Source organism: Vicugna pacos, chromosome 2 (assembly GCF_048564905.1).
Source record: "Vicugna pacos chromosome 2, VicPac4, whole genome shotgun sequence".
Lineage (NCBI taxonomy): Eukaryota > Metazoa > Chordata > Mammalia > Artiodactyla > Camelidae > Vicugna > Vicugna pacos.
This window is the reverse complement of record NC_132988.1, coordinates 99751282-99770271: the sequence shown is the minus strand read 5'-3', so window position 1 is coordinate 99770271 and position 18990 is coordinate 99751282. Positions and strand designations below refer to the sequence as shown.

At 36.3% G+C, this 18990-nt stretch overlaps 1 protein-coding gene across 8 annotated transcripts in view; it reads left to right on the top strand.

The window, feature by feature from the left end:
• Window positions 1-18990, top strand: part of PCDH7 (protocadherin 7) — a 386956-nt gene that overhangs the window by 59264 nt on the left and 308702 nt on the right. The window contains exon 2 of one of the 8 annotated variants that reach the window (XM_072945448.1): window positions 543-2371. The exons of the other annotated variants lie outside the window; for them this stretch is intronic. Coding sequence (XP_072801549.1) covers window positions 543-620 — 78 coding nt within the window. The 3' untranslated portion in view covers window positions 621-2371. Of the gene's footprint in view, window positions 1-542; window positions 2372-18990 lie in introns of those variants that run through there. 8 annotated transcript variants of the gene reach the window in all.

Below are 18990 nucleotides of genomic sequence, written 5' to 3'. Positions count from 1 at the left end.
CTATAGACAGTGAGCTGTGTGATAATTGCATTTAGAGACTAAGAGCTACTTTGAAAGGTGTGAACATTCAGATCAAGCTCACTTCCGGGAGATCTTAGGGACAGTAAATTGTAAAAGCAGTGGTAACAAAATTACCGTTTCAATCTTATTTGTATTTCCAGTGTAAATAAAACCAACAACTCCCCCTCCCCTGACCGCCCATCTCCTGGTGACACTTCAGAGCCTTCAAATGCTTGAAGCCCCAAACACAGTTAATTCCGTGTTTCTTTTACCATGCAAATATCTCTTGTCAGAGATAGCATCCAAGAGATTAGCCCAGCAGTATTGATCTCGATGCCCCAGGGTTGTTAGTTGTAGCTGGAGCTGTTATGTCTCCTTGACTTCTGAAAGAATACATCTTTCTGCAAAATACATCTGCAAATACATCTTAAAGATGGAAGGAATACTATCAGTCAACATGTGCATCCAAGCTTTGGAACTAGGCTAGCAAAACCCTACTCACATCCCTGTAAAGCGGACGTATATTTTTGTATTTTTTATAGGTGGATACAGTGCAGACCACGAACCCCCCTGGCCACATTGAGGAATCGTGTAAAATGAATGTGTGTGCTCGTAAGTGAAATACATGTAATGTTCCAACTCAGTGTGTTGGATCCCAAAAGACTTGAATTTGTCTTGTGTAGAAAGAAATCGATTCCCAAGGGGCAGGACCGCTAGCTGATTAAAATGAAGCTCTGATTTTGAAGAACACAAAAATGGCTTTAAAATAAAATCTCTGCAAAAAAGGAATCAAACTATACTTTGCAAACAACTGAAAAAGAAAATCAAGCTCTCAGTATGGAATAAAGAAGGGATGTGAGAGAGGTTTTGCAATCTTGTCAATTACTGTGGAGGAACAGAATAAAAAATCATCATCTCAGGAGTATGAAAAGAAGAACAGGAAGTCCCTTTCCTTCGGTTTGCGCTTGAATGGACTCAAGCAAAGGGTGGAGACATGTATCCTGTTACTGTTTATAGTTAATAATGTGGAGATTAGTATAGATGTGATTTAATTTGCTTTGCTTGAGTTAATTGAATGCATTCTGTAGAAGTCACCTGAGCCTGTGCTAGATCAACAAAGAAAATGGAAATGTATACCTCAGGACTGAATTCCGAGAAAATGATGCTGTTCAATACTATTTAATGAGGGCCGAGGAAGAAATACTACTGCCAATCAGGGAAAGTGAGAAAATAGTGGACACGAGAGAAAATAAAATTTAGGTCATTCTGATATTTGTTGAAACATCACTTATTATGGTATAAAAGCAGAAGATCCCAATATTTCTCACAGACATTCTACCAGTTTCTGACTGAATTTAACGTAAACCCTGTAAGTGTTAAAGGAATGTATGGCCATTATATCAATAGGAAACTGGCCTTTTAAATTTGTGGTCCTATGCATTTACGTATGCAGAGGAGGGCTTTTTGAATTTTATTAAAGATGAATTGCATGCAGGAAGTACCTCTTTGCATTACAGTTACTTGCTCAGTTGAAGATACTATATAAAGTCTAATTTTTGTATGGGTGTGAGTGTATATGTATGCATTTGTGTGCGTGTGTACATATATAAGTGGAAGGAGGTAAAATTTAATGCTTGACTTTTGCACTTTGGTTTGTTACCTAGAATGTAAAGAGACAGAGTAAAGCCATTTCACATGGGTCATGATCGTTATGAAAGATTATTATTCACAAAGGAAGCAGTTCTGAAAATAGAATGACTACTGCAACGGCTCTCCAATTAAGTGTAATATTTAATGCAATTGAGCCATTTAAATTAAGATGGTAGCAATGTCTGAAAAATAATGAGAGTAGGCTCCAGTGAAATCAGTTTGAAGACAGTTGGAAAGTTGTGCTCTACTCCTTAAGGCCTCTTCTCTCAGTGACAGAGGATATGAATCACGGATGCTCTTGGAGATGAGACTCGGGAAATATTTGTTTTCTGACTACAACGTATTAATCTTCTAATAAGTTACATGTATTTTTTTCCACTTTCCTTCGATCAAAATTATGTAACAAGTCATCATATATCATAGAATAGTGAGTATTTAAAACAGACTGAAGTATTACATATTTTTTGTGGTCAGCATGTGCCATAATAATTTTGAAACTATTGTTCTTTGGTATTTGTATTCATTTCTCTTATCTTGCTGATTAACTTTATAGTCGGAATTTTTACCTCTTCTTTCTATGTGACAATCAACTGAAAGGTACCCTATCTATACTCTTACAGGGATTTTTGTCTTTATTTATGCTGTTATAATAAGTTATACGTCTACAAACTGTACAATTCCATTGTATTGAATATTTTTATGTGACCAAAATAATAATAAAAAAACCCTACTTTATAAAATTCCTTGTCTTTCCTACTTTAATAGTCTCTTAAAATGTAGTAGGACATTCAATATATTCATGTTGATGGCTTTTAGACGACGGCGTCTACATCTTTTAGACATCATTCTTTACCATTTGAGGGTGAAGAGCTTAGCCATTTAAGATAAAGAGCAAAGGTTTGACAGAGATAAACTGGAGAATGTTTGGAGAAAAGCACCCTAAACAGGGTCAGGAGTCTTGACTCCAGATTTTACTCTGCCACCAAACAGCCAGACCTGAAGGATACTTTTTTTTTTTGAGTGTTCAGTTTTCTCATCCATAAATGATGAGTTTGGATTGCTCTATCAATCTGAAGATCACTTAAATTCTTAAATCTTGATAAGTTAACTTAATTCGTAGATTGATAACTTAGAAGTGTTACAGTGTGTTACGGAATACTGATTATATCAACTTTCGATATTGATCATCTGTATTAAGAGAATCATGTGCTGTTTTCCACTTAAAGTGACCTAAGGCTCAACATATGCCTTAAGACCAAGAAAAAAAATATGAATTTACAGTTGTTACTCTTCCAACCTTAGTTAGCCTTATTAGAAATATGTACTGAGGTATAAATAATCACATCTGGGATCAATGGCTCCCTCTAAGTTAATTGAACCAAGTGGCACCCAAGTGGAAAATCACTCAATTTGTATCAAAGGAAACCTTTTTGTACTGCACTGAGTTGAATGCATTCCCTGGCAGAATATATTAAAGTGCTAGAACCAGTTTTTCTTGCTCTTTACTCCGGAAGGATTGATCAGCACATGAAGGTCTGAGGGACTTCAAAGGAGTTTCTGGACTTGGATCAGCCTGGTTGGGTTCAGAGGAGGAGGAAACACTGGCCCCTGATGTTTATTGCTGTAGGCGCTTTCATCTAATAGTAATTCTCTGCTGAGGAGAAGCAACAGGCAGAGGAGTCCTGTAACTGTTACAATTTCACGATTAATGTTTAGTCATGAAGTGCCTCACACAGAAAAACGGTACTTTTATTTTAGTTTCCTGCTACTACTCCAACTGGGAAAGGTCAGAGAAACAGTGGGAAGCAAAATGAAAGCAGATATATCATGTGGATTTTTTTTTTTTCATTGCAGCATACTGACTTGCAAAATAGTGTCACTTTCAATATCACAATGATGGCATGGATAATCTTCAGGGATCCTTATTTAGAGAATTGGTCAGACTGAAATTGTTTTCATTTAGGTGAACTTCTGGCCCCTGATGAGGCTGATTTTGATAGTAAAATTTAATTTTGTCAATTTAATCTTGTCTTTACAAGAACAGAAATTTAGATGGGAGACTTGCAATCTTCCACCTACCAAGCCTCTCCCAAGTCCCTCTATCTCTACATAAAACTTCTACCCTTGCCTCTTGCCTCTATCCATTTGGGGGAAAAAAGGGAAAAAAGGTGGCAGGGAGAGGGAACTTAGTGCTCAAGGGAAATGGCTATATAGAGCAGTGGAACAACTGGGAATGAGAGTTACCAATTGAAAAGTTATACCCGGAATCCATCAGATTGGATGCATATAGGTACACATTTCACCAAGATATAAAAGAAAAATTAAAATATTTTGAGGATTAAAATATGTTTCTAGTTTTAGTTCTTTTTATTTTTTGGACTACTATAAGTCTGTTTCCCTGTTTTGGTAAATATAATGTAGTTGAACAGATTTTAATATTTCCTTGAGAACTTTTTAACTTTCAGCTCTGTGCAGATGGTATACTAGTTGCTACGTTCAATATGTATATCAACCGCATGAGGCAGATACTATTACTGTCATGGTACCCATTTCACAGCTGAGGAAGATGAGAGAGTTTTGGTAGATTTGCAAAGCTACAGAATTAGCAGGAGGTAGTACTGGGCTTTGAGCCCTGTCACTCTGGTTTCAGAGGCGACACTCAACAGATGGGCCACAGAGCTTTCATGTCAAATGCTATTATAGATGGGGGTGCAAAGTAGATTCTGGAAGTATTTAGGGGTGCAGAGATAAATTTTGTGGTTCCGTAGATCACACATTTATTAGCCTGAGTGAGGCAGATCCAGCATGCATGACTTGGACATGAAAGGTATTCAGAAATTCTAGTACACTGAAATATTAGCTCAAGATGGAATCTTTGATAAAAGGTCTGCTCTAAATACCATATATGAGGGAGAAGAGAAATTTGTCTCTAAACTACCTGCATTGCATGTTTAAAATATATTAATATAAATATGTACTATTTGCATCAATTCTTTTTGAAAATGAAGACTTTGCCTCTGGAATCTTGGTGGACTGAGAAAAATGGCAGCTTCATTCTTTGAGTAAGAAGAGCTCACAGTCTAATGGGAAGTCCAGCCATGCAGGCTAATTATTACAGTGCCATGTGTTAACTGTGACAGAATAGCACAGTAGTTAAGATTTCTGTGTCTAGAATCCAGGCTGTTTGGGTTTGAAACGTGGTTCAAACACATAAATTGAATGACCTTTGAACAAATAACATCTCTCTGCCTCCGTTTCTTCACATGTCATATAAAGTTAATAACAGTATTTGCCTCATAAATTAGCTGTGATTATTAAGTGAGATTTAGCCAGGCAAAGTAAGTATGACATAACAAGAACTCAATAAACACTGGTAATTATTCATTTTCTTCTTGTTGTTTTTCTAGTTGACATGAATAGAGTGTAGTGGCTGCTGATTGAGATGGTCATGGGCCAAAATAAACTCAACCTCACTGGCAAAAGTGAAATCAAAGGCACTTCACAGAGAAGTATAATGCCAAGCCCTCAATATTCTCCATATGCCAGGGTGTGAAACTCAGAAAAATTGTGCAGGTACCAGTTCTCCAGGGAAATCCATCAGTTTCTGATCTGCTACAATTCAAATCTGGGAGCTCGGGGAGCTGTAATTTTTTCAGGCATAGACAAGTGAAAGGAAACTGTGAGAGCTGAAATCAAACCTTTGTCACAGTTCAATGATGAAAGTTTCCAAAAGGTCAGAGAGCAATTTTTGAAGATCACTTTATCCACAGTCATAAAGGAACACGATTTTCTCCCATTATTAGTAGCTTAAAAATTGTGAAATATAAGAATAAGAAATTATTTGTAGGGTTATTAAAAAACTAAGGATCATGCTGATTGTGACAACCAATCCACAAATAAGTAGTTATTATCCTTTGTAAATATCCAATACATGTCTATTATATATGGTGAGGGATTTATTTTCAAAAAGTCCTTCATTGAGCAAAAAAGTGGTGTTGCATTGATTAGATGATAAGATTTGAATGTATGAAATATAAATAAAATAAATATTGGCTGAATTGAACTGGATCATATTTAATATCTGGAAAGTCAGAGGATTTCATTTTTAACACAGTAATTGGTTAAGTAAGCATATAGGAGAGGAGAAAACAAACAACCATTGAAAATGCTCAATTTTGCCTATTTGAAACTACTTTTGGATGAAATATATTGCATAATAATTGTGACGGTGGAACGTGTAGACCTCAGAAATGGCGCTGTGTTCTTGGAAACGCATAGCATTGCTGGTGAAAATGTGAGAAAGTTATATTTTAAGTTCACATCACAATTTAGTGGCTGAGCATCTGAAAAGACACAAAGCCAAGTACAGATTTTTAGTATACCTTGCGTTTCGATAATTTTTACTGTTTTTGTGAAAAATCTGCCTACTTTCTGTTTTTTATGAATGTTAATACCCCAATAATAACCTATCTTATGCTGCTTTTTGTGAATTTCTAATGAGGAGTTAAAATTAATTTAATTAAAAATGAATATCTTTCTAGACTCTGTCCTTAGATGTTAGAGGGAAAAGGCACATTTCCTATGGTAAATGATTGGAGTTCTGAGATCGGGTACAGCTCTGCCTGGTTTTTAATTGCTACTGCCCAATTGTGTCAGCGAAAATTCTGTCTCAGTAGCAGCTGAAGGGGACCCAGGTCTCTAACCTTTCTCCCTGTGTCAAGCTGTTAAAAGGTGGGTCAGCACGGACTTTTTCTCCCCTATGTGTCAGGCTCATGTAAGCAGCAGACATTTGGTATTTACATACCAGGCAATCAGAAACTGGCTGCCTCCTAATAAGACGTTTCAAGTAGGGATAGTGTAGTCTACACTTCCTGCTGGTTGACGTTTTAAAATCCTTGCATGTTTATTGACTACGAACCTGCCGTTGTTTGGAAGCCCAAATTGAAACGTGGTTGACAGAGTCATGTCATTGAACAAAATGCATGTTAAAGAAAAGACTGATATTAAGGAAATCTATCACATGAGCTTTTTAAATAAAAATCCTATGATGACTTGTCACATAGATGCCTCACTATTTAGATGGAGATGTTTGAGAAAATGTTTTTGAGGATGACTTGCTATTAGTACTACATTAAAAGAGGTTACATTCAAGTGAATACCAAGGATCTGTAAACACAGGATCTTGTCATCTTCAATTTTTTAATCTTTCAATAAACCATCTTTTATACCGGGAAGAAATGCAGTCCATATCTTGCACCAGGGTTGCTCAGCCATCCTGTGCTCCTGGCATCTGAGATTAGCATTTGGATTAAAGAGCTTGATTAGAGGATTCTAAATTAGTGGTTACCAAGTGGCAATGACACAAAAGTTAAAACAAAGTAATACAGCAGTCTATTTCAAGCAGTATATTTCTTATAGCTGTTAATTAGCAGTTTAATTAGCATGATGTTTCGTGTTGTGACCTAAGCCATTGTACTCCCAATGGGTCTATCAGAGACAATGAAAAAGAAAAAAACTGAAAAATGAAAGCAAGCATCAGAATTGTTGATGGTTATATCTAATGCCACCAGAATTAAAAATAATTCTTTATTTTAAAAGAAGAGAACATGCATATGCTTTCTTTTTTTCTGAATTCAGAACAGATTTTTTAAAGGCATTTTTACAGTTTGAAATACTTTCGTGAATTAAAAGCATATCAAATCACTCTATGTGCAATAGTGTCAAATGAAGTACATTTTCAATTCCAAGTGACCAGAAGTAAATGCTTAAAGGATATACTTAGATAAAAAAGAAGTTCCTCTCGTGATTTTGAGAGAAAACATAAAAGATATGTATTAGGGTGATCATATTTTTGAATGTATAATGTGATTCTTGGGATTCTATTAAGGGCCATTGAAATCACATACAAAGGACTGCATTTTGGGAAGGCACAAAGGGACTCTGCCTTTGGACAGGCCTGAGGGGGAAACATATGCATCTTTGAAATAATCTATCAAGTACCTGACATGAGGGGGTCTCTCACCCCTCCTTTCCTCCCCAGTGAGAACATATTCAGATTGTGTGTGTTTGTCTTTATTACGTAAAATGGAAGTTTCTGCCGAGCCAGACAGTCATCCACCAGCTGATTGGTTCTGCCTTTTTACAACAGTGTGAAGAGTGGCCACAGTGGTTGTGAACAGTGAGTTATAAAATATAGCGAACCTTCTGAAGGTACTTTTCTCTTCATTTTACACTGCTGACAATTCAGAACTTGCACAGAAGTAAAAGATTTTAAAGATCTGACTAATATCCTAGATTTTGTCAAGCTTTCTCTTTCCCAATCACTGAAATCTGCTGGCTACCTCCTCATGGCTGTGTAATTAGGCTATTGGTTTCCTTTGAGATTGCATACTACAGCAGGTCCAGAGGGCTTTTTTTTTTTTTTTCCCCTTTCAAAAATTATTCTGTAACCTCTTTTGGCAGTTAATGTACGGATGCCATTTGGAGCGTAACTTTGGTTGTTCTGTTGCTCACAGATATTTTATTGTACACAACACTGAGTATTTATGGAAATCTAGACACTGTTATGCAAAACCTTATAAAAAGAAAAAAAACAGTTAAATTGTTTTTTACCTCCCTGACTTTTTTCCTTTGTCTAACACGTCAATTCACATTGCTCCCTTTTCATTTAGCAGAATTTTTTTGTCAAATAGAAGAGAAAGTATATGAACATATATGGATAGCATATGATCAATTGCAAGTTCTATTTTCTAAAATAAGGACAAATTTGAATTTGTGATAAAAACCAATTCCGTAAACATCTGCGCTAGGTTGGACACAAAAATGTGTGATACTTCGGCTTCTTTCCTTTTAGTTGGTGGCATTGTATTTTCAGCTATCAGAAAATTGCAACTTAATTTTTGGTCTGATAGTTAGCTGATGATGATGATCTGCTCTGAGAGTGATCTTTCAGTGTACACATGTTTGTTGAGCATTTGAATTGCTATATTTTGTCCTCCCTTGGGAGTTCCTGTAAAAATATGTGATTTAAAGGTATATATAATTCATGAATTGACAGATGATGTATTTAGAGCATCCACTGTGGATCAGTCTTTGGCACTCTGGGCGAGTTCCTTAATCTCTCATGTATTTAAATGAAGATGTTAGTAGTCTCATGGTAATATTAGGAAATGTGCACGAATCTGTATGCTGTGTAAGTTATATGTCATATAATGAGTTAATGTAAGTTAATACATAGCACTTACAGCACTGCCTGGCATAAAGTGAGAAAGTACAAATAACAGCTATTATTACAGAAAGGCTCAGAAACGTGACACCACCACCACATAGCTATTCACTAGTTGAGCTAAGATTCCAGAAGCAGTCCGAACGCAATTCAGAACAGTGTCTGACATTTAGTAGATGTCTCTAAATGCTATCTGCTATTAAAAACAGGCAAATCCATTTTACACCAGTCTTACCCCTGGCCACGAGTTAGGCTGAGATTCGAACTTCAGGTGTGCCTGGTTTTTAACCCTGATTTCCTTAAAACCTTTCAGGAATTTAAACTTGATTTTAGAACTATTTTTTGGTATAGACTTTATAAATAAGTTTGCTGTTCAGTATATCTTGGAAAGGTAATTTTGAAATTATTTAGAAAATACAGACATGCTTATAAAATGCGGTAATGTTTATAAATGGGAACATAATAAAAAATAATCAATCAACGCATACCTTGAGCTGTTTCCATGAATTATCTCTTAGAGTTTAGAGACTACTGTTTAAAATAAACCCCAGTGAAATATCTAACAAGTTTATTTATTTCTAGTATTCTTCAGCAGGGTGATTAGGTAAGCTCAAGTTCTCACCCTCACTTTCAGTTTCTTGACTATTTGGAATTATGTTAATCAAATGAAATTAAGTGATTAATTACGTTAATCACTGCCGTGATTGTGGGAAGCACCTTTTGTACCGTGACATTTTCTTTTCGGCTATTGCTGCATCATTTGTGTTGCCATTCAGTTTTGTTTAACTGTGAGGAACGTTTTATTTCAGCTTTCTCAAAATAATGTGCTGTAATTTTTCCTGTTAACTTATTTTAAAATATATGTTACAGTTGAATCTTTAGATTGACTACTTTCCACATAGATGTTTGTAAAGCCTAGCATGGTCCTTCTGTAGTCCCTGTTACTTCCTGTTTAGTTGAATTTGAAATTGATAAGCCCTGATGACTGTTATTAGAAGTTACTCCAATTACTGTGCCATCTAGCAATATTGAATCATAAACATATGTGTTAAAAAAAGCTTTCTCTCTCTCTCTGTGCTACTGTCAACTAATCAAGACTGTGAGATAAAATAGATCATGGCTAGGCAGGGGAGCATGGTCGAACTGCTATTAAAGTTTGTGAACAAACTTGTTTGGTAGATTCAAATATTACACTGAAGGTTAAAGTGTTCCCTACATTGCTGCCCGCAAATCTTACAAGAACAGAAAACTTTTTCTTCTTAAGCCATTCTCAGGAACATTTAGTGCCTGTTCATTTCTAATTAATACATTTCCATTTTCTCAATTTAGAATCATATTCCTCTGACTCTAATCTCCCTCTCCCATTTTTACTTTTCATTCTGCCTTTTCATGAGCTCTCTGCTCCAGTGAAGCCTGGTAACTTTCAAGTGACTTTACCTACTTCACACTTTCCTACCTGTTTATCGTAACCTAAACTGTCATCTCCTCCAGCAATTTTGTCTTCTAATTTTATGTGTGTGAATCCTACTTTCTTTGATTCTTCTTTCATCAGACTTTTTCTGGTTACCAAGTTGGGAATGCTAATTTTAAGTTATTTTATCTGTGTGATTTTATATTACCTGGAGCTTTCCATCTTTAGTGATGGACTTTTTTGTGGTTTTGTAAGTGTGTATATGTACCATTTATTTATTACACCATAATCTCTTCACTGGGAAGGTCGAAATCTGATTCATATTTTCCATCTCCCTCCAGTTCTTAGCAAAGTGCCTTGCTGATTGTATCTTAGTAGATACTGACTCAGTAGTGATTGAATTCATTTGATGCTACAAATGGGAATTTTATGCCGTTTAGAATGGGATTCAATGTAATGTATTAATAGGTACGCAATAAATATTTATTGCATTTCTACAATAGATTAGGTGCTAAGGCTATCACATTCCTACAAAATATGAAGTGCTGGGTAACAGTTGAGGCGATAGGCACCTATTTATAGATATAAATATCACAGATCATGTGAGCTCTGTTACAGCTTGTGTTCTTCTGTGTTACTCGGGACGCACCCGATGGCAGGAATTCTATTATTACCAAGCATGTCGCCCAGATGTGATAACTACCTCGTGCCTAGAGTGGCAGGAGGGTATAAAAAGAGACTGGGAAATAGATCAAAATGCAAAAGGCATTAGATTTTCACATTAAGTCAATTCAACTTGATCCTGGGAGAAGTGGGAGTCAGACAGCAGAGGTCTTTTAATAGCAGAGCAGAGGGGAGTGGAGGCCTTGATTTGTTGGGGGAATAACTTTAAAAGCAGTGCAAAAGTAGCACTAGGGAGGGAAGACACAGATAACCCTAAAGGGATCTGGGTTGTGGTTTAACGGAGACGTATTTTTCTTGGACGTGGAATTCTGTGCCATTAGTGGCCACACTTCATGTGGAATAAGAAGCAGTAGAGACAATCGCTCTCATTCACCATTTCTTGGCACCAATGCACTGCTCAGCTCTAGAGACTTATTTCCTTATTAGAGGAATTAGTACAATTAATAACAAAAGAAATGCATATTAATGCATCGTTACTAAAATCCATAGATCAAACACTATTCTTTGAATGTGGAGTTCAGTTCAAATTAAATGTTTATATGTGATGATATGGGAAATCTGTATGGTGTTTGGAAATGGAAGGAAAGCATCACTTAAATATAAATTCCTTTGCTCTAATACTGACTGTCAAAAAAGACTTTCCTTGATGTTAAGCTATGAGCTCAAGTAAATCATGCCCAGGAGGCTGAAGGCTAAAGAATCATCACTCATGAAACTCATGCCATTCCATTTCTACCCCATCATTGCTTGAACTAACTGCTCAAGCTATAAGCTGATTTTTATTTCAGACTTTACCCCAAAATATTTTTATTTGATTTTTAACCTTGCATCATATCATTAAAGTATTTTCAATTTGCTTTTTATGTTTCATGGTTTAAAAAAAAAGAATTTATGCTGCAGATAATGCGGATATGATTTTCACGGTCCTACTGTTAATAATGCTCATTGTTTTCTTTTGAAAAAAATAAAACAATTCATAGGAGTTCATTTGTAGTAAGACTATTCTGGCAGTTCTGTAACAGTGAAATTTTTAAGGATTAACAATAGTGAAAGCACAGTCTGCAAAGTTCTTCTTTTTTTTTTCTCCATCTTTTTTCACCTTTATTTCAAATTAAAAGATACATATTTCCTTAGTCTGAATGTTTTTCTGCCTGAATGTTTTCTGTGTGATCTTTGCTTTGCAACCGAGGAAGTTCAACTTCAACCTGCTAGAGCTGAAAGGGCCCACAGCACGCCACAGGCTATCTATTGTTTCAAGAATGTAGAACCGCTCTCCTATAAATAATAATGTGTAATACTCATAATGTTAAATTTTACAACAGTGATGTCCTGTGGCATTGTTCTGTGTTGCTGAAGTACTTGTCAATACTCCACAGAATGCAGTTTGCTCATATCATATCAATGCAAAATATTTAACCCACAGTTCTATAGATAAACACCCACATTCACTATGTGCAATTTTCAAAATACCTGTTTTAGGCTTTGTCATAAAATGTATGCAAAATCCTATATAAACCATATTCAGTATGCTTTTAAATACAATTTTTCAACAAATGATTATATTTTTATTTGAAGTTTTCATTGTTTTTCATCAGTTTTAGAAGAAATACCATCACGCCTTTACTGTTGCTGTTACATGGGGTGACAATTCATCATGTCTTTTCTAATTGAAAGAGTTAAATGTTTTCTTTTAAAAATTCACTTGGAAATCAAGATTGTCTTACTAATGTTATTATAAAAAGGTATAATTTCTGATATATCATATCCCTTGTCAGAATATCTTACCATTGGATATAATTTAGAATTTTCTCAATGCTTGTTTTGCCAATTCTGAATATAACTTTTCTTGATATCATAAGTAAAGCGTATCAGGAATATTAATGTCAGTGTTGAGTCATGTACTGAGTGCTGAAGCATTACCCAATGGACTATAAAAGTATAAAAGGGCTGAATTATTTTGGACGCACATATAAATATTTAGATATATAATAAATATTTGGAAATATATTTTTCCACATGTATGTTTCACATGTCCATATTTATGTCCATGCATATTATTCATATATATTCATGTGTGTGTGTGTGTGTGTATATGTTTCAGAATGTATTTTTCTATTCCTACAATCACCAGAGAGAAACGATTACTCAGCAACTACTGAATACCTGCTTTAGCCCAGGCACTGTGCTTGAGGCTGGGAATATAAATATGGGAAAGATACTATCTGTGTTTTCAAGGAACTCATTACCAAGAGTGTCAAATGTGTTACAAGTGCTATAGGACAACAGAGATAAAGAAGGAAAGTGAAGACATTTGGGAAAGATTTAATAATACAAGAAACTGTTGCACTGAGCCTTATAATAAATTAAGTTTACTCTCTCTAAGGAGGAAAGAAAGATGCATTTAAACTGGGAAAGAAATCATGAACGAGATAATGAAAGCATCAAAGTTCATCACTTATTTGCTAAAAGGCCCATAATCCAGTGTGGTTACAGTATAGTGAACATGGGTTATATGACTAGATGTGAACCTGAAAGATGAAGTCGATGCAACTTGAAATGAGCCTTGGATTTTATGCCTAGGAGTTTGAGTTTATCCTGTAAGCATTTGGAAGTCACCATTTCAAGCAAGGGTATAATGCGTACCTGTTAGGACAATGGCTCTGCTGGAAGAGTGGAGGACAGGCCATAGTAAAAGTACTGGAGAGAGGGGTATTTGTCAGGAAACTCCTATCGTCCAATACAGTCTGATCATGTGATTCTGATGCCATGACTTTGGAGATAGATCAAGAGGCATTTGGACAAAAGGATATAAAATATTTGGTAGATGGTTGAGACTGGGGAAAAGAGGAGAGAAAAACAGGATTGGAAAAGAATTTTGTTTCAGATTTTAGTTTGAACATTTTAATAAGAAAGTGGACTTTGAAATGTAGGAGATTAAGACAGGGAAAAGAAAGAATTAAACAGTTCATCTACACTTAGGGGTCGGTGCCTCCCTGGAAGTATGTGCAATCCGTAGGGGATTTACAGAGAGCATAAAAACAGAAGTTCGCAAAGAACCAGTCTTGACGAACCTGGGAAAGATACCATAAAGGCAGCACCAAAGAAGTAAAAACGTAGAATTCGAAGCAAATTTTGTGATGAAAAGCTGGATAAAAGATGGAAAGTGTATCTACTAATAAACATAATGATAATAACAATATCAGAAGCAATAACAATAGCAAAAATTGGCTTAACCCGTACTAGGCACTAGTCTTTGCACTAAAAATATGACACAGATGAGCTCATTTAATTTTCATAATAAAATTTGTTTTCAAGCAATAGAAATCAAGTTTATCACTTAGTATTGTAAACTGAAGATGGTTTGGGGGGACCATGACATGAGGCTCACAAAGTACTCGTGGAGGATGCACGTGCTCAGGAAACAGAAAGGTATAGTCCGACTCCAGAGGGTAGAAGTAAATTCAGAGGTTAGTAGGGATCGGTGAGCTGTCTCCTCAAAACCTACTGCTGGGATGACTTAAATCCAATTATGTTAAATTATATCATCACTATGCTCACTACTCAGACTCCAGGGAGGCAAGGCTGAAATATCCTCTTGGGGTAACTTGTCAGCCTTTTGGTTAAAGAAGGGCAGTGCACTTTAGATAATAGTCTCACCAAACTAAATTCAGTGACTGAAAGTAATTTGCTCAAAGGAAGTTGAGGTGTTCTTAAAACTGACCCATGCATCCTCAATTTAGATATGAGGGAGCTCAGTCTTACTCATTTATTTATTTTTTAGTTGAAGTATAGTCAGTTTACAATGGTGCATTAATTGCTGGCGTGCAGCATAATGTTTCAGTCATACGTATACATACATATATTCCTTTTCATATACTTTTTCATTATAGGTTACTACAAGATATTGATATTATCCAGTTTTGTGAGGATTCTCCTTGTATTTCCTCTGTAAGAGATATTCTGCCAAAGTTCAGGAGATACTCTGTGTGAATTGTTATGTATGTAGATGTAGTCTGTGAGGTATTTGTGGGAGAAGGTGAGCCACATATTCTTCTCCTCTGCCACCCTAGCCCAGCCCCAAGCGAGCTAAATCTTAAGGAAGTTAAATAGCTTTGCCAAATTTAAGCAGTAAGTGAATGAAATCATATTAAAGCCAAACTCCCAGCATTCAGATCAAGAAAATTGAAGAGTGAGGAAAGACTCCTTTATGTAGCATTTCTAATAGTTTCATCAACATGGTGGCCGGGTAAGATAACATCAAGTTTTATGGAACCAGTTTTAAATAAAAGCAGAGCCATTGAATGCAAGGTACTTTGCCAAGAATTTTTGCAGGAGGAAAAAAAAAAAAAGGAAACAGCAATTTGGTGGTGGAAGAGAGGAATAAAGATTTTTTTTATAAAATAGGGAAATTCAGGTAGGTTAGTAGGTTGAAAGAAAGCTAGAGGTTGAACAGAAAAGAGAAAGCACATTGGTGAAACAGGGTCATGGCAGAGGCAGGAAGGAGTGGAATCAAAAGGTCAGATGAACAAGAGAGTAAGGGTTCTTCTTCTGAGATGCAAAGTGAAGCCTGGGTAAGTAAATACAGATAAATTAAGAAATGGACAGGAGGGAAGCCGAGGGGATTCACACATGATGGCCTCAGTGTTCTCAGCAGTAGGAGGTGAAATCATGTTGAGGTTGAGGGGGGTGAGGGTGAGTGGGGGATCTGAGGAGGGTGTGGTGGGAACAGCTGCTGTGTGCAATGGGAAGACCAGCCAAGTAGGAATGAGTAATAGGACTGCTAAGCAGCTCTGAGTGTTCAGCTGACATCGGAAATCATAAATTTGTAGCAGAGTCAATCAGCGTGGTTATTCAATTTTCTCAGGAACTCTTGGCAGCCCGGGAGGAGGAGGAGAGCAAACAGATGGTAGGATTGATTTGGTGATGGGATTGGCAAGACAGCTGTGAGAGAAGGTCAAAGAGTGGAAGAATCAGTTGCACCCAGGAAAGTATCTTATCAGGGGGATCAAAACTAGGAAGAGGTAAGAGTCAAGCCAGGAACGACTGGAGACTGCCAAAAATAATGGAAGGACAAAGCAGGGAAGAGCATCAGCCTTTGAAGCCTAAGAAGAATTTTTGTCGGCATGAGTGAGTGGGATAGGGGATTAGAAGGAGAATTTCACAATTCTAGATATTACAGTAGAATACTTTGTTTAGAAATAATCCATTTTGTATCTAGTGTGGATTGCCCAAGCTTAGTGGAAGTGATGGTCACTGGAATATAGGAGCAAAAGGATTTTGAAACTGAATAGATATATGAGTCATCCAAGTCATCCAGGATAGTGAGAAGTGATAGAAGAAACCAAACACCAAACAAGCAGCAGCCAAATTATTCAAGTGAATTGATGAACTACTTGTAGATGACAAGATATAAAAGACAGGTAGAGTTTGCTTGGTGGTTTGGGCTTTGTAGACATAGAGCTTATTGAACTAAGATAATAGAAGAATGTCTCAGAATTGGTAGAGGAAGTCCAAGAGAATGTGCCTCTTCCTCTTTGCCTGGAGATAAGAAGATGATTATTATTTTTAACAGTGTTATAGCTTGAAGTGAAATCTATATGAATAAACCTTAAAACTCTTTGCAAACAATTCACAGGCATGGAACCTTAATTTCTTTTTAGCCTACAATATGTCCTAGGAGATAAATTTCTTCTTCTCTACTAGGTCATGCTAATTTGCACGTGAATATATGGTAGTACAACCTACCTTAAACAGAAAGAACCTAACTAACTACAAAAAGTAGATCTCTGACTTAGCTACCACCTCCAGGTATAGCCTCAAGTGCCTGATCTGCTTCACCAAAGCATATCAAAGTGTCCATATGGTCATTCTCCACTTATGTCTCAAAGTCTCTTTAATCCACTCCTGTGGGTCTTTGATCCTTTCCACTCCCCAGGCATGGCTCTATCAAGGTTAGCAGAATTCCTTTTGCTAAATTCAGTGATCAATTCTGTCCCCTTGTCTAAATTTAGTATTTGGTTATTCACTCCCTCTCCCTGGGGTACTTCTCATCACCATATTCACTTGGTTTTCCTTCTCCATTGTTGACTGCATCTTCTTAGTCTCCTGTGCTGCTTCTAATAGTAAGATGACTAGATCATATAGTGCCCCAGGATTTTGATTCTATATATCACCATCCCAGGCTTCTCCTCTGGGCTCCCTACTCAATACAAATACCTATCTGGCTTTTCTACTGGTAAAGTCAGTAGTCCACAGTGGTCATGTGGCAGATCCTGGCATCAGATTCTCCTTGACTCCATTAGCTGGCTGACTAGGGTAAGTCTCTCTGTACTTTTTTTAGTTTTCTTCTCTCTAAAATGAGAATAATAATAAAAACTACTTCATGGGATTCTTGGGACAATTAAATAAGTAAAAGATATAAATAAATAAAAATGTAAGTGTTTACAAGTATACTTGTCACAGAATAAGTGCTTAATAATTACTACTTATTAACATTATTATCACAAACATAACACAGTAAAAGTAGAACCATTAATTTTTTCCCCTCATATACCTCCGTTTGCCCTTTTAATAAACCCTTCTCAGGTGAATGAATAGTACTGATATCTACCCACTTTTTTTTCACGGAAAAATCCCCAAGATCATCTTTTACTCTTTTCCCTTATATGCCACTCCAATCCACCAGTAATTTCTATTACCTTTACATCAAAAATATTTACCAAATCTGACCACTTTTCACCACCTTCTATTCTAAATCATAAACCAAGCCACTGACATCTGCTGTGTGTCTAATTCTACCATGCTTCCTACAATATCCATGGAGTGATATTTCTAGTGTGCAAATGCATATATGTCCTTCCACTATTTAAAATCTGCCACTGTTTTACCATTACAATGAGAATAAAACCCAATCTTCCAAAGTGGTCTACAAGCATGCCCTGTTTGGGGACCAGTCTGCCCCTGGGAGCTCAGCTCCTTTCACTCTCAGCATTATTCTCTAAACCAAAGCCACTCTGATCCCTTTTTCTGTCACTCAAACATGCCAAAGATTCTTTCTTCGAAGCCTTTGAATTTGTTTTGCTTTCTATCTGGAACACTCTTTCTCCCATCCAGTCTTCATATGCAGGCCTTGTCTTCATCATTTAAATCTCACTTCAGATGTCAGGTCCTCACTGGGGCCCCCTTGACCATCTTCATCATGATACTCTGTTGTAGAGTTTTTGTAGCACTCATTAGGGTCTGCCATTTCCACTCCAACCTTAGTTTGCCTAAATTGGTCATACCTAAATCTGGAAAATTTTTTTAAAAACCTCTTGTAAGCTTTCATTTGTTTTACTTGATTATTTACATTTTGGTCAGCAGAGTTCTTAAATTTTATTTTTGTATATACTTGGTCGTATAAGGAAAGTGATTATTAGATGATACACTGGTGTTTGCTGGTGGATTCAGCATTGAGAATGTTGTAACCATCTCCAACTAGCCTCTTCATATTTGTAAAAGTTGATGTGAATAAAATGATACTTGTTTTGGATCTGGAGTTCTGTTGGAGAACAATTTTTGGAAAATGAGCTGTTCACCTTTTGATTTATATACAAGATATGTATCTAAGAAGACACTGCTAAAATGACTCGAAGGTTGTATGTAAGCCTAGAAATACTTCACTTGAATGATGAATTACTTTATCAATGAAGCTAATGTATCAGAAGATTCTAATTGTTGTGTCAGTAGTTCTCCAAAGTGTAAACAATGAAATACAAACAAATATTGTCTTCCTTACATTTATTTTACTTTTGAGGAAAACAGTGCAAAACCTACTTCTTATTGTTTCTGAAGCAAGGATACTTATTAACTTGAGAAACCATGTCTTTTGATTATAAATATCGTGAGATCAAGACATTGACCATAGAGGATGTTCATGGATTACTGTTTTAAGGTAACTACCATGAGGATATCAGGCATGCATGAACTGCAATCATGGGCTTTCCACTACCAAAATAGAATAGATTCTTATTCATCGAAT